The following is a 16,927-nucleotide window of genomic DNA, read 5'->3' on the forward strand; positions in this document are numbered from 1 at the left end:
ACACTACTTTACTGTCAACGCTTTTTTTATCTATGATCAATAGGCACGATTTTCTGTGCTCAAACCTGTGCTCAAACAGGTGGAAAGAAAGGTATGCGAAAAGAGCAAGCTTCTAGCGAATAAGTTGTACGAGAATGACGATTCGTTCGACTGATTTCAACAGAGGCGCACTTGACGTGCAGCGATGTATAATGTCACCATCGCCAAAGGTCATCGAGAAAAGCGCACGGATTGTGAGAAAATAAGACCATAATTATTTTGCTTACTTGGGCATGTTGTTGGGAGCCTTTATTGGTTTCGATAATTGGCCCCGATCGAGCAACCTAACAGCATAATATCATGAGCTCTTTTTTATGTCAGTGAGCTAAATAAATGTAGACTGTTAATGATAATCAAAACCTTTTGCTCAAGAAACTTATTGTATAAGCATTATATACCCTAAAAACATTGATGATATAACACATTTATGATTAAGCAATTCAAACGAGCCCTTTTTCTGTGAGACAATGCTTGTTCATAGTTTTAAAAATCTATAATTCATAGGAAAATTGATTTTTATAATAAAATTGTTGAATCGCAGTGTATAGTACAATTGACTGATGCAATACGAAGATTGTTGGATCATTTTTAACACATTATCCACGGCAATGAATATATAATGATTTTGATTTAAATGACATTGCTTTTCATGAGATGCATCTAATGTTGCATATTGTGGTAATACTTGGGTATATTTAGCTAAACATGTTTCACCAATAGGGTTTGAGTAAAAGGGTTCGATTAAGGCTACAATTTAAAAGCATTCTCAATTCAATAAAACTGCACTAAATAATAAGCTAGCCACGTAAGATGCTTAGCTCTTGCCTTCACATTTCTGCCGCTTATCTTTTGGGGTTAAGGGTTAGTAGCAAAGTTGGAACATTGCATAAACAACCATATTTCTGTGGTCCTATACTCGGCGGTCGTGTATTTCATGTCAAGGGAACACACGCACGCCTACCCACACGTACGCACTACTCTGGCTTTTTCCGCATGGCCACGTTGCGGGAGGGATGCCAACTCCCGGCGGGAAATAATTCTAATTTTTGCATAAAAAGCTTTTCCCCACTAAACATTTTCATTATCAAATGAAGCGAACACCATTCCTGTGTTCATAAATATCCGAAACTTTTTTGCACACACCCCCTATGTACGTATGTATGCCACCCTCGTCTCGCACGCACACACACATTCACACACACACACTTTTCCGGCACACGGCAGAACTAAAATCAGACCCGGGGAGCAGCTCGAGCGTTGCCCAGCTCACATAAACTCCCACAAACCCCGGGCACAGGGCTGACCGCTTTAATTAACGCATCCTCATCTCCCTCCGAGCCGGGGAGAAATGACTCGAAACGAAATGTAGCTTGTAACGGTAGCGACGGGCCAGAAGGTAAAACTGACCACTTTTTCGACCATCGGCCACCGGGGAGTAGTTGAGCTGCGATGAGTACTCTCGCTGCCCTTTTCGCAGGGTAAGGCACTTTTTCCAGCGCTCCAGCGCTGCGGTCAACCAAAAGGCGGACAGGAAATTGCCGGCTACCCCCTGTGCCGGTGAAAACTTCCGGCACAAAAATGATGTAGCCCCGTGCGCCACAGAACATGACCAATCTTCGCCGGTAGGGCAACAGCGAACCGGGCATCGACGGGTGGATGGTGCGAGCGCAATGGACCGGAGGTGGACAGCATATGCCGGGCTACATCGTATACTACATTCTTAGAGCCGAATAATAGTAATGAAAAAACAAAAAGAGAGAAACTTTTAAAATCTCCCACTATTAATCTTTACGGTTAATCAAAATTTATGGCCATGCGAAGCGATAGATTTTTTTCGTGTGTGTTCTTTTCGAGCTCGAGCTGACTGTAAAACTTTCAACTGGTCTTTGGTTGCTGATAAAACTTTAATGCCATGTAAAACGGCACACGGTCCTGGCACATGGTTGTCGACGACAAAAGCGGATCTTTTTGCCAATTGCGGGAGAAACTATTTCAATTACTTGTTTAAGCGCGGTTTCTTTTGAGTTTAAATTTAATTATAAGACTATGATAAATGGTTATTCGAAAAAAAAACACAAATTACATATTATTTCAAATAACAAACAGAATAAGCACAAACAACGAGCTCACACCTCGCAATCCGTGAAAGTCATTCACACTAATCAAGAGCCAGACCCGAACAACGCAAATAAAACCCAATAAGAACGGTGCACACATTTTCGCACGCGTAGAATGTGGAATCGCGAGATGATTATGTTTTACCGGTTAATTTAATTGCAAACAAAACGTAACAGCTCATGTCATCTGCTCGCGCGTTCGTTCGTTTGCTTACCTTGCATGATGGATACGTTTTTTGACGAGCCACCGTAGCCGAGGATGCGCAAGGCCTCACGAGCAATTCATCCAACCGTGGTCGTCGCTGTCATTATATCGCAGACGAGCGAATTTCCACTAAACGATGACAATACGCGTGCCTTCCTGCAGCAGCAGCAGCGCAGCTCCATTTCCATCAATTTTTCGTGGAAATGAACCTTGAAGCGTCAGTCGCACGACTCACTGCTAAAATTATCATCCTCACCGCCGGATTTACTGCTAACCACCGTCAGTTATCGTGCCACCCCATAACAAGGATGAAGGATTTTCAGTAATTAGCATCGCGTCAACCCAACGGGACGAGGGCCCAACACGCTAGCGTCTTCGCGAGCGGGTCTCGACTTTCGCGGAAGAAGGCGCATATCTGCAACGTTTTATTAGAAATTTTCCGGACCGCCCCGGTTATCCGCACATTAGACTCGCACGAAAATTGAGCGAATGAATGAAAGGTGGAAGCATAAAAGGAGCAAACGAAAGAATGCCCTGCCTGTTTGCCTGCACAGCTTTCTTGCCCAGAGCGAAGAAATATGCAAATTAATTTATGACAAACTGTGAATGTCCATGTAGGTGTCTTCTCTAGTTGGCGTATCAGTCGCCAGCGACGGCATAAATGCAGCGACGATGATGCCGGAGACTCGCGAGAGCCGAAATGGGCGTAAAAAAAACGAAATAATTAATCTAATTTATTGGTGTGGCGTGGTACGATGAGACGCACATGTGGCACACGGTGCGGAATGTGAAGAATTTTGTATAAATCTTCTCCACGCGCGCGTCCCCACTTGAGGGAGGATTTGGTGTGGGAAAAAAAAGCGTTACCGGATTAGTGGAAAGAGTATGTTAATTAGCAGTAAGCGCACGTGAAAACGGAAAACCCTTCTGAAAATCCGAGCTAACGAGCAGACCGATCGCGAAGGGTTCTTATTTTGCGCTAGTTCTGCTACATCGAATGCTTTTCCTCTTGGTTGAATGCGAAGAAAACGTTGCTCCGATATCGCAAAGAAATGACTTTTTCTCTTCGATATTGTGCACCGGACCATAGCACATACGATTGTTGCTCGGACGGTAGCGATTGCTGGCAATCGCCGACGAGCCGATGAAGACCGATTACGCCAACATATTTCTCATGTCTCCCGACTGCCCAACTTCGAAATAGAAATCCTTGTATCACTAAACTGAAAACATGTGTTCAGCCAGTTAAACACTCTTCCCATTCCGTCACTGGTTTGGAAAAAATATGATAAACGGCAGCATTTGGGTCTTATAGTTTTTGGCTATGCCGGTGGTGTATTTCTTTTTCATTTCCACCATGTTTTTCATTCGGTTTATGGTGCTCGCTGTCCCGTTTCCACTGTGCGGCGACTTTGCGCTGAAGGAAGCCCTCACATGTGAATGAGTTGTAAATGCTACCGTCATTTCTGGTGCCTTGTCTTGTCGGAACTACTTCGCCGCAACTAGCCCGCGTCGAAGGAAGAGATTGCACCGCGCGCCTTGTATCGCGTTTCCCCCATTTTCGCCAGGAGCATAAACCCCGAGAAGACAAGTGACAGCCCCGAAAAAAAAGGGCTAATTACTCATTTTTACTGCCTTGGCCCGCCGAGCGCTTAATCAATCTGTGACCAAAAAGTCGTGCCTCTAAGCCACGAAATGGATCCACGAGGGCGACGACCACACACTGGGAGAATGTCGCAATCTAGAGATGGTTGATTTGGTTCCAAATATAAATACAACATAGCTGCGCGTGGTAGAAAAAAAACTTTGCTCCCATCTTGCTCAAACGCCTTCGTGTTGCAATCGATCAGAAAATGATGCAAAATGCAGCGCGCATTCGTTTAATTAAGCTTTATGCATCCGTGTAGTAATTATAACAAATGCACCGACTCCTGGTGCATTTAAAATCAAGTGTCGCAGAATCTGTTCTGATATGCTTACCTTCAGCTTTGTGAGTCACCTTTTCTATCTCTTCCTTGCTTTCTCTTGTTTTGTCATACCCATTTCCAAAGCATGAACTCATCGAAACACAGACGTAAATCAGCTTTTATCATCTCGCGTGTCAGAGATCGTATTTTAGCCTCATTTATCTAAAATTGTTTGACATATAGATAATTTTATGGCGCATCTTGTCTAAACAGCATTCTCTCCCTTCCCGTTTGGCACGTCCATAAATGCATTAAGCATCTTCCAGCTCTTGTGTGTATGTGTTTTTTCCGTTGTTTTCTACCGCGCGACGAACTAAACGATGCCGCAATCAAATCGAAAAACACGGCGCACGGTTTATTATCGGTTGGAACCGCTTTTATGTGGTTTATGAGCGCCAGTGCAGTGTGAATAGAACACGAAAAAAAAACTCCAGCTCTCACACACACACACACACTTTCCACTATCCCGTCGCTTGGCTACCCTCCCTGTGTGGCTCCCCTTTTTGAGACTTCTTTCACCCTAATACGCCCTGTCCCAGGGTGACACCCCCTCACAAAAACGCACTCCGGCAGTACGCATGTAAAACAATAAATTTTCTTACGGAGCATATTTCAACGCATTCCAAACGTGACGGTGGTGTGAGCTTCAGCTTGTTGTTGGTCTCGTGTGTTTTGTAATTTACGACCTAGCCCGCCTTTTGAGTGTGTACAGCGCCACGGTGAATACTTCAAATGTTATGACAAAAAAGTACAAACACTGGCGAAGGCTACATTTGAATGTGATACCTAATGCCTGATTAATTCAGCTAATTACGCATAATTTACTAAACTCAAGAGTGCTGCCCACCGCGTCACTACCGTTCATATGAGCTCATCAGGATTGTCTAATAAAGCCATTAAATGCACGACATGGTGACTGGTTCTCGTGGAGCTCATGTACAAAAGAAATAATTCTTCAAATTTGGTTTCACATAAAATCTGCAGGTAATTGCTGTCAAAAAAAACGGTACAAACATATTTACAAATAGTCAAACAGATGCGTTCAATTATGTTACTCCGTTTGTATAAAAGCAAAACTTCCAAGTGGAAACTTTTATAGATCCCGAGAGAAGAGAAACATATGAATGATCGCAAAACGAAGGTAACTAATGCAATTAATATCATAGCCAACGGGGGACGACTCCGTGAAGGGCCACGTGCTCTTTGCCTTCAGGACAGAAACATTACTAGCCACGGTACGGCAACATTTTTGTTTGCTTGCGATAACAAAGATCCAAAAAACGAAACATCCACATTGGACTATGCATTGAGTACCGGCGTTATGCGCAACAATAGGAATGACTGTAGAAAGTAAAATGTATCCCCAGAAACAAGGATGATTCCGAAGCTACAATAGAATACAAAACAAACAAAACAAAAACAGATATGAAACACAAGAGAAATTAAGAGCGTCGTAGCGCAAACGTGTTTTAGCTGGCAGCATCACTTGCGGATAAAAATATCCTTTTTTCTGTAACATTCCACAGCAGACTTGGGCAGTGGTAAAATTCGAGCAGCTAGCTGCGTTACCAGCCAACAAGCCTGGCTGTGGGGAGAACGAAATGAAGGCACAAAAAGGGATGAACGAATAACAGTACCAGCACACGATGCCCTGCGGAGTACAAGATATGCTGGAGAAATTATTCCACAAAAAACCAGCAAATTGTTCTTGATTCCGAAACATAATGATAATGCTAATGGCGGATTAGACGTACCGTTTGCCTGGACTAAATATAAATAGAGACATCATCATTCACATTCACTCCGTTTGCTCCGAATAATGATTTGTCGGAATTTATATTTGGCATGATTTTGATGATCATTTACCATTTTACGCTTTGCCGTATCATGCACGAGCATGTAAAAACCCGGCTACTCCATTCGTACGGGATTCGTGCACTAATCTGCCCACATAAACATGTCTTCACGCTTCCAATTTACCTTTAAAAATAGAAATTCGCGGGAAGCACGACGGCCAATCAGCGGTGCAAGTTTACCAGGATGTTAATAATTTTATGACAAAACAAACATCGTGTCATACCAGTCAAGAGCCGAGCGCAAGTGGAAGGCTGATCGACTGTGACATACCGTAGCGAATTGACACTTACATACGTGTATGCATCCTGACACCGGTGTTGGACGGTTGTCGTGCTAAAGTGAAAACACGCTACCGAGTGCGGATCGTTTTCGCTGCCTAAATCAACATTTTCGCGGCAAATGTCAGCGTTACGATGCATACAGATAATAAAAGCGCATTTTATGAGCCATTTTGTAACACACATTCGGTAACAGATTTCGGAATTTCACAATCTACCGTTAAAATTGTTAAATTCTAAGGTCTGAAATTCGTTGGAGACTACAGTCATTCATATTATCGTATTTGGTAAGAGTTATGGGAAATAGTCAAACATATTTTAAAAAGCCCCAATTTGGAACACCCTCCGGTTGTTCTTTAATGTACTGCTAGTTTGTCACGAGGCACATAATTTATCGATCATTCTCTGTAAGTCTTCTTCCAATTGGAAGCCTTGTTGCAAGGGTGCAGATCCTGGGTGCAGAGATTGTGCCCTGTGTATATGCTGCTAGTAGGGTTCGCGCTCGGCTCGATCCATTTCCCTCCTCACAGCCAACACGGCCGGACACGGGGGTAGTAGTATAGAGTTCATCATGTTTAACGTCGTGTTAGACCGAATGTAAATTGTAAGCCCGGGTGTTTACATAGGGCCGCATTATAGCAAGCAGCAAAAGTGCGCAAGCAGTGCTGCTGAGCGCTCGCGGAGAGAATGTTTTCAATTAGAACGACAAGAAAACTGATGCACTGATAGCAATTAGTAGGAATTTTGGTGTACCGTGCCTGCGTTAATATTTGGTGCAACGGCATTTTGGGCAAGCTAAAAATATGTTTACTGTCGTTTGGCGTCATTTCCAACCCAAAAATAAACAGCTGACTCTGTGAACAGTTAAACCATTTGCAGTTGAATGTTGATTTCTTACAACCTTGATTTCTATACATTGCAAAGATGGAATGCAGAATTGCAGCTACGCATCTTTGGACATAAAACAATGATATGTAAGTTTTAATTATACCAATTCGATAAAATACCCAAAAACTAAATCTAATTTATAAAAAAAGAACCTATAAATAGATTATCAAACACAATTATGGGCGCCTTCTACCAAAATACCGTTAGATTTTTATTTTACAAGAAATAGAACAAAAACAGGACAAAACAAATCAAAACACGGCTTCGAACTCATTAGAGTAAATAATTGGCACAATAGCTCTCATTAAGCGCCAACAGACTTGACACGATTTCCCGACCACGAGGACGCCCGTGGTGCTGTAAACTGACATGCATTGCAACATTGTTGCAAAGAAGCTAGCGTGATAATGGGATGGCAGATAAAGCACGAAAGGTGTTCGCTCTCAGACAACCTAATAATGGGTTTACAATACAGATTTAGGGAGCCTTTTTTTCTCCACCAGATAGAGTGATAAACAAAGCAACCGGTTGCATCGGAACGGAATGGAAAACCGACAAAATCGGACACATTTCAACACTTTTTTGAGGCGGATCGCTTTCAAAGCAGGCAAAGTTGCTTACAAACCAGGCAGGCAAGATGCTCGATTTAGCACAAAAAGTCAGTCAATTAGTCCTAATTTGGGCGGTGTTAACCACCATTCAGTGTAGCATCCATTCAGCTCGGTGTTGTTGCGATACGCTGGCGTTATTCAATCTATCGGGAAAATAACCGTAAGCCCACTGGATTGCTGGAAAACGGGCCTAACCTTTCCGTGTGCAACATTTTATGCAACTAATTAATAATTCGCATCTCGAGCCACTCGATATTGTTTGCTACGGATTTTATTTCTGACGTTTTTGTTGATTTTTTAACGTTAAATCACTTCACCATGCGATCTGCATTCGAACGTTTCTCCTATTGACCCATTGGGTTACTTTCCGTTATTTGTATGAATCTGGTCTGCCTTCGGCCATTTTCGAGAGCTCGTTATGCGTGTCTGGCAGTGCATCCTGCTGAACCAAAAGCCCCGCTAATAATATGCCGCTGCCGTGCATTCCACCTTTAAGCCCAAAGATAATGGATGAACAATTGTACAGCAGCAATCTTCCGCAGGACCGCACAACGACCTCCGGGGGCTCACTATTCTCCTTTACAAGGGGAGAAGTTGGACTCCCGGTGCAAGGTGTTTGCTAACAAGAGCCTTCGCCACGCCGCTGGCTGTAAACTGACAGGAGAGGATGCAGCAAGAAACCAGCCCACCAATTGCTTAACTTGTTAAACCCTTCAATGCACGGCAGTCTTGTAGATCGTTTCGCAGAAAATCAGTGTCTTAAAGGAATGAAAATGAGCCAGATATAGAAACGTTCCCGTTATTACAAAACGAACGATTTAATTCAATGAAATTCACAGGAACCCAAGAAATGCTTAAAAGATCGAGCTTTTAAATCAGAAATATCAGATGCAAGGGTTAACCCGAGCACGACCGCACGCAGCAGAAATACGTGTAAACGAAACAATTGTAATATTCACAACAAGGCGATGCAAAACATCTCGCCCATACGAGGTCGTCCCCACACTCCGAGGGCATTTTGATATTGGAAATGGATTTTTCACCAACGCACCCCGTCGTAATATTTAGCATCAAACGCCACCGAACGCGCAGCACCACGGCGGTCGTCTCCTGGCACAGACAACCACCGCACCAACCCAGACTAGTTGGGAGACTTAATTAAAGAAAATCGATTTAGGACTTGTAATTGTTTGTATTTCAATTTGAGGGATATATATCTCCCGCTCACCGTACACGTGTTATTTATTTGCCAATACCTCGATTTTTTTTTCACATGCAAGCACATGCTGGACCACCCCTTCTATCCGACCCAAGGGAAATCGGACCTGGAGACGCTTTTGGGGCAGCGACCGAAACCGCTCATAATTATTTTTATACTCCATCCTATTTGCCCCGTCGGTATTGGGACCGCGGATCGCTTTACACAGTGGCAGCATCTTAACTGTGCGCGACCATGCCCCGAAGGACTTGTTTCCAATCATGACCGCAGTCAATGCACACGTCGATGAAACAGGAACCATCGCACACGGGTTCTCTCATGCAATCGTGCGTGCCCATTTAGCGACTAGTTGGTGCGCACACGTCCTCTTTCAGGAGTCTTTGTCAGGAGAAAACGACGCACTTTGGGTGAGGGCAAGAGAACGAGTGCTTCTGAAGCGAGTTTGCCGAGAAGGATGGTTCCGTGAACAAAAAGAAAAAAGAAAAGATAATTTACTGAGTTTTGCTTTGACTGCCAGAAAATCAATTTCCCCGGTAGTTAGCTGCCACTTAAAACATGGCTACCGGGAATTGATAAATATGTAAATAATAAATATTTCCCTCGTTTGCTGCTTTTGCTGCTGTTCAGCGACACGATACATTAAATGGCATGAAATGGTCACCTCGAATGATCGATCGCACTAGCAGCGCCGTTTGCTTTCAAATTTTTTGCATTTGCTAGTTTTGGGACCGCACTTAGTAGAGATATCTTACAGGCTATCGTTCGATTCATATCAATTGTTTTATTTTGAGTTTAGATTCTGCGTCTTTCCTAATTATCCCGATTTTTTAGTTGACTGAAAGAGCCACAGAACTTAAAATATGTTTCTATTGTAATCAGTTATTGAAAAATCACAATGATCTTTGCTTACTTTTGAAGCAACCCAAACATATGTACATGTTTTAGGTAAATAAATTGAGTTAAATTGAGATTCCAATTTACCTTAAATTACTGAGTTTTTTAAATGTACTAGCATTTTCACCATATTAAGTAGTATACCTGCACTACAAATACACTTATTTTGCATGATTATGTTTATATGCTTTTTCTTCCTTTTTCGGACACCTCGAACAAACTTCACGTAAGCCAACGCAACAGCAGTACCAGCTCTTTGGCATCTCATTTCTCATCTTCACGAGCGTCAAGCGAAACAGAAGCACTTTCAGCTGCGAGATGATATGTAGACGCGATAGAAGCCGGGTCCGAAGCCGAACCCAGGGCAATAAATAATGCTCAATTTATCTAATAAACCAACTCCCAGCTTCTCACACGCATATCATTCACATTGTTGGACCACCAACGCCTCCGTCGCGGAGTCGCCACAGCCTCCAACGACAAAGTTTTCCCGCGTCGTCGTCGTCATCGTCGTCGTGTCCGGGGGTCTCAGCTTGGGCCGATTTTTCTACGCTGGTTTCGGGGTATCTCAGTTGGCTTAGTGGCGGCGGCTTTGCGAGATTCATTCTCGTTAGGGTGCGCTTGACTAGCCGCGAACATCGACGGCAGCAGCCAGCGCACGATAGAAGGTGGAAAGAGATGGACAACGAACGAATATAAAAAAAAGCAAATCCACCGCTATAAGATTTAAGAAAAATGTTCACCAACGTCAACGAGAAGACAGCTCTTGGACAGCACGCGGAGCAGGCGGCACAGAAAGAAAGCTGAAGGCGTGGAAAACGAAACAAAACATCGGGAGCGAAAACGAAAAGCAAAACTATGAATAATAGGTTCAACAATAGCACCAGCACGAACGACAGTAGGGCAAAGTAGCAGGAGAAGAAGAAGAAAAAAAGCCATATGCAAACGAACGGCAAGGAAAAATCCAATGAATGGACACTCTGCGCCAAGAAAAGCGAGAACGAGAGACACAATCTCGCACACCGAGAAGAGCGCTGTTGGTGGGAGCGAAAAATCGGGGAAAAAAAGCTGCCTAACCACCAAACCGAAATGCGAACGCTATATTTTACTTCAAACATCGCATAAATCATTTCGGTTCTGGTGTGCCTCGCGACTGACGGCAAGTCTCGCTGCTTAGGTAGCATGTCTCTAGCTAGTGTGTGCAAGCGTGGCTCATCTGTTCTAATTTTTGTATGTCCATTTATTTTTCATTCAATTCCTCATTACCCAGCAGCTGGACGCGGCAGTCGTATCTCACATGACCCAGTGCTGGAGTTCGGCCATGGGTCAAGTGAATCAACTTATCACATCTTCTATTTTAATTCGCTCATTTTTGACGAGAAATATTGCATAATTTTTCCACCACTGTATCTGATTGCAGAACAGCCTATTTGACGGTCTTTATATCGCAAAGAATTCAACAATTAATTATCAATTTTTCAGCAATATGTTCAATTTCCATCAAATGCTGTACTCAACTACTCGAGCAATACGAGCCTATGAGGTACGTTTCAATTCCACAACGGCAATGAACCATCACATTAAATCATTAACAGGCGTTTTCGGTAGCCCTTGTGCCGCACTACACACACTCTCACAAACGGTGGCATCAGCGTGATACTGAGACCGTGCACGGTTTGCGGGCAAAATTCGTAAATACCTGCACGAGCGCCATTCAGTTGGCATTGCAATAATCATCGATCACCCGACTGCAGCAGCAGCAGCAGCAGCAAAGAGCTGCAGTTCGCTTTGTTTGGCAGCGTTTATTCTGCGGCTTATTGCGGTGCGAAACTCGCCCGTGAGGCGTTCACGCGAGCAGGACACACTTCCCGGGGGCTTGGTTCCGGTTCGAGCGGTCAATACGGCAGCATTTAAATTTATTATCCGCAATTTACTTCGATTACGAGTACGACCAAACCTTTTAATTCGAGGCGATCTTTTTCAATTTGAAATTTTCGGCAATCGTTACCGCGACCGCATCGCACGAAACGGTCCGATGGTGGAGGTGACCCTTTTGGCCATATACGCAAGATTCAAACAACAGTGCGAGCGAAACGCTTATGCTCTTCCTGAATCGATGGGGAAACCGGTCATAAACTTTTCCCACCAACCGGGCTCGACCGAACCGACCCGAGTCCATACAACCGAATCGGGAAATTTATTAATTTATCAATGACTGTTTCCGTAAACATGGGGCGTTCAACATGCGACCGGGACCACTTTGCGGATCGTGTGCTGAACGATCCATCCGAAGGGCCCGTTGTTGGGGCTGGGTCCTTGCAAACCGAGCTGAACACATCGGCGCGGACCATTTGCGGTTTAGGGTTTGCTTCCTCACGCACGCGGCAATGGATCTTCCGCGATTCCGATGCCACGTCTCTATTGATTCTTTTCGGGGGCACTTCGTGCAATGCAGTTGACGATGCACTCTTTGCATGCTGCGGCCAATTGGCAGGCAATCGAAAAATGCCAATAACCGGAGAGGTTGCATTTACATTGCAGTTCCATTTGCAAAGAGCATCAAATGGTGACATAAGGATTTTTATTTGCTTCACACGAATTTCCTTGAGCAGGAAAATTAGAAATAACACAAAATGCTATTTATATTCGTTATATTTTTGTGCATTACGGACGCTGCTTGAATGTTGTTTTTTCCCCAAGATTTCGTAGCTTATTCGAAAACAATTTGTCCAGCAATTGTGCCAATATGCGTATGCAGTACCCAATTTTGTGCTTGCAACTTTGACCATGTCCAGCGACCAATTGTGGTTTCAATTGCGCCAACTTCGAAACGAAACGGACTGCAGAGGCTTTGAAGTAACCAGCGTAACGGAAACGTTCCGGTGGGCTATCGAAGGGTTGGCGAATTGGAAAACAAAACCATCAACCAGCGTGAATCGCGACGGTAAACGCGCTCAGTTCCACATCAGATAGCGCGCATCTGAAGCTTCGTTTCATGCGTTGCTAGTTTGCTGCTCCCACACTATTCACAATAAAGCGACCGTAGCGAGGCTCGCACAGAAGCAACCAACGCTCGAACGGGGGAATCGAAACATTGATGAACAGAAATGCTCCGTCGTTTCAGGTATCCCGTTTCGAAAGGCAATCAAAGCTGCGTAAAACTCTCGTCCTGCACGACTGCACGAGTGTGCGTTTCCACTGGCAAACCATCTTCCTCCTCACGACCAGATCCAAATCGAATACCGCCCCAAATCCGACGGTGGAACGTTTTGTGTAATCCACACAAACCGTCCGTAAAAACTGTCGTATTTCATTCGGTAGCGAAGCTCCTCCCAATCGAAGCGCTGAGCTGCGCCGTATCTCTCAAACCTTCGCATTCCCTTCGAACCCTGAAAAAGACGCGAACCAAGCGTCGTCCTTCCTTCCAGGATCGAAAAACACCCCAGCGAGGGGCTAAGCAGCTTCCAATGAAGATATGCTCTGCGGCCATTAGTCACCGTACGGTGCCGGTTGAGGAATTGCAGCAGGATGCGAAAGATGCCACCCGAGAACCACCAAATCACCAGTACGTGCGTGGCAATGAATTCTTCCAGCAAAACTGCGCTAGCTACACGTCGTCGTACCCGGTTTCGACCCACGCGAACGACTCTTTTTCAACACAACAACAGCATAATCGCTCGGCGTGTTCAAGCGGTTTTCAATCTTTCAACTGCGCTCGTACTGCTGCTCGACGGTTGCCGATTCATTGGGGACTTCTTTCCAACTTCCTGGACACGGTATCCTTCCAACTCCAGGAGGCTACGAGACTTTGACGGTCCATTCCCATGAATGCCCTTACCACAAAATGAACCAACGGTCGTCGTTATGGCAGCTTTGCTTGCGGATGTACGCAGAAACTACGGCACGAAATAGGCAACATAAATCTGGGCGATTTTGGCGGGTTAGAGATTTTTTAATGCATTCACAAAACTCGAGGAATGCATCAGCGAACGAAGCCCAAATTCGCAAACTTTTCCGAATGAATCTCCGCGTTTATATTTGGTCTCGAGCTGAGCATAGAGCTACAGATACGGCTTAGTCTAATTTTATTTGTTGATTTGTTCCCTAGTCTAATTGGATCCTATAAATTAGGCATTTGATAACAAGCATTTTAACAAGCGAATTTTTTAGACTAAATTCTTGAGCTCGTTTAAAACTTGAACCAGTAATATGAGTATGTTTCGTTAGGTTTTTCCAAAGAAGATTCATCATACTTTAATATTAGGAATTGATTCAGGATTATTATATGTACAATAATTATTATTAGACTGAATGTATTTTATTAGACTAAATGCATTTACCTAAAACGTGCCACTATTCTTTGGTGAATTTTTAGAATAATCACATTTCGTATTGGTCCTTCTTTGTAAGTTCCCGCGCAGACAAAACCATTGACGTTAACGAAATTTCACTGTAGACGATTTGCAGACTGACAAGCGAAACGTTTTTGCGCAGCTAGGCTCCTTGAAAAAGCCTTTAAAAGGGGGGTAAATAAAAAAAAACGAAATGCATTTCGCCGCGGATTGTTCTCGATCCACGTTTGGTATTTTCGGTCCGATTTTCTTGCGGCCCACCATACCTTTTGCCCAATTATGTCCAGTGTCATCTTAATCATTGTCGCGCGCATGACGACTTGATGGACTGTCGGGGTCCCATTGTTTAGAGTGCAGCCACGTCGAAAGTGCAGCAGATGGCGCCAAGCAATCGACATCAAGCGCTTCAAGCGTGATCCCGTCGTCATCCGCTACGCTACGCTTCATGCGGTTTCTGATCCCTTATTGCCCACTAAACGGCGGTGGTTCACGGGCATATCAACGCTGACGGTGGGACAACAGTCGTCGGGAGTTTTGTGGTCGGCTCCAGTTGGACCACCTTTGACGCCGGGTCACATATCTCGACGTCGTTAGTGTCGTTTAACCTTAGCGTTCGAAGAAGCCAGGCGCGGCAAGCGCACGGGCCAGTCTTACGCTAACTTCTCCATCAAACCCAGGCAAATCATGTCAAGCAGCGGTCGGCAAATTTCATTCCGAACGTAGTTACCGTACGGGAGGACGGGAAAAAATTGTCATCCAACAGTTACACGTCCCACCGCGCGCGGACTGGTTTGATTTATACCTTTCCTTTTCTTATGATTCTTTGTCCGGCATTTTTTGTTTGTTTTTCTACGCAGCCTTCCGCCATCAGCCAGCTAGAGTAAATATATATATACCCGGGCGCTTTTAAGACAGGCAATTTATGTTGGCTAAGGCCGACTGGCTCGGGTAAAATAATTCCGATTTCGAACAGCGTAGGAGAGCGTAAGATGCATGCAATCGATCGATCGATCGATGTATGTGCACAAGGCCCACGGAAAGGCCACAAAGAAGGCCATTTAAGCCGAAATCTTTTGTTCGTTGCAACGTTCTGCACCTCCCTTCGGGAAAAGCGACACTGGAGTGGCGCGCGCCCCAAAAACCTTCGGAGTGAACACTTAACGCAAGAAGAAGAAAACCCGGCCGGCCCCGGTTGGTGGTGGAGAAAAATGACTTTTCCACAAGATTGGTTGGAAGCTGTCACACGTCTGACACCCTAATATCTATTAACATGTTTACGGCGTGGCCGAAAAACTAATTCATTACCTAGTGCCTCGGATACCAATTTTTGTGGTACATTGTCCCTCGATTGAACCAACAAGCCGCCCGAACACAGCCCTGCCCGGTGCTCTTTTTATAGAACCCAAAGACGGGGCGATACTTTCGGCGGAGAGATATTTGTCGCATGGTAGCGGCATCGGTAAGGACGGCTGCTAGGCCCATGTTTCCAATTTTTCCCTGCCCGGAACCGGAAGCTGTAGGTGACCATTTTATTTGTATTGAGCAACGGTTACGGATATAAATTGGTCAACATTCATTCGCACCAAACGGCAAGCTAAAGAGCAAGCAACGGGGCTGAAGAAAGAAAAGTTTATGCCTATGTTTTTGGAAAGGTACATACTTAGACTAAAAGGCATTTACGATCAGTTCCCAAGAATATCATAGTGATATTAACGAATATTTGGTTAATATGAGATATTCGTAGATCCCAACGTACGTACCCAAAACTACAAGCATGGTTTGCGAATATAAAACGGAAACGATGGTTATTCTTTAAAATTTCGTTTTAAACATTTTACATACTTTAGGATAAGTGTGATAATTTATAATATGCTTCAAGGATAACATTTTCATTTTTACATTTACAGAATGAAAGTAAAGTTACGTTTAAAATATTTGTTCATTTATGGTGTTTTTATCAAACAAAATAATTTTATTGAGAAATAAAATAAATTAAATTAATCAAACATTGTGATTACAAATGCAGATGTATTGAAACACCCATTTCATTTGATTTGTTTGTTATTACATACGTATGACATTTTTGTCATGGAATATATTGAAAAGTGTTAGTCATAATTTGACATAATAATAAAAGGACATAAATTTACCTATGCGAAGAGAACCGTTGTTATCATATTTTGGAAAAAAAAACATAGAATACGAAAATGCCAACATGCCAATACTATGTAACTATTTAAGTAATAAATGTCCAGATAAAATAAAAGCCTCTGATAACAATTTTTTACTGAGAGAACGACAAGTAAATATAACCGTGAAACGAGTAAAATGTTAACACATTTGAAGCAATCTCCCATTGAAAAAAATCTAATTAATTAAGGAACCATTATTATTATGATAATAAAAAACTATAATAAACTAATAAAATAAAATAACAAAACTAATAATAAAAAACAAATAAAAAACTAATAAAAATACCGATATAACTTTGGCTCATTTT

The 16,927-nt window shown here is 43.5% G+C and overlaps 1 protein-coding gene across 1 annotated transcript in view; it reads right to left on the minus strand.

The window, feature by feature from the left end:
• Positions 1 to 16,927, minus strand: part of LOC128727216 (ankyrin repeat domain-containing protein SOWAHB) — an 86,017-nt gene that overhangs the window by 46,191 nt on the left and 22,899 nt on the right. The window contains exon 5 of the mRNA XM_053821102.1: positions 6,476 to 6,490. Within this exon, the coding sequence (XP_053677077.1) occupies positions 6,476 to 6,490 (15 nt within the window). The remainder of the gene's footprint in view (positions 1 to 6,475; positions 6,491 to 16,927) is intronic.

Source organism: Anopheles nili, chromosome 3 (assembly GCF_943737925.1).
Source record: "Anopheles nili chromosome 3, idAnoNiliSN_F5_01, whole genome shotgun sequence".
Classification (NCBI taxonomy): domain Eukaryota; kingdom Metazoa; phylum Arthropoda; class Insecta; order Diptera; family Culicidae; genus Anopheles; species Anopheles nili.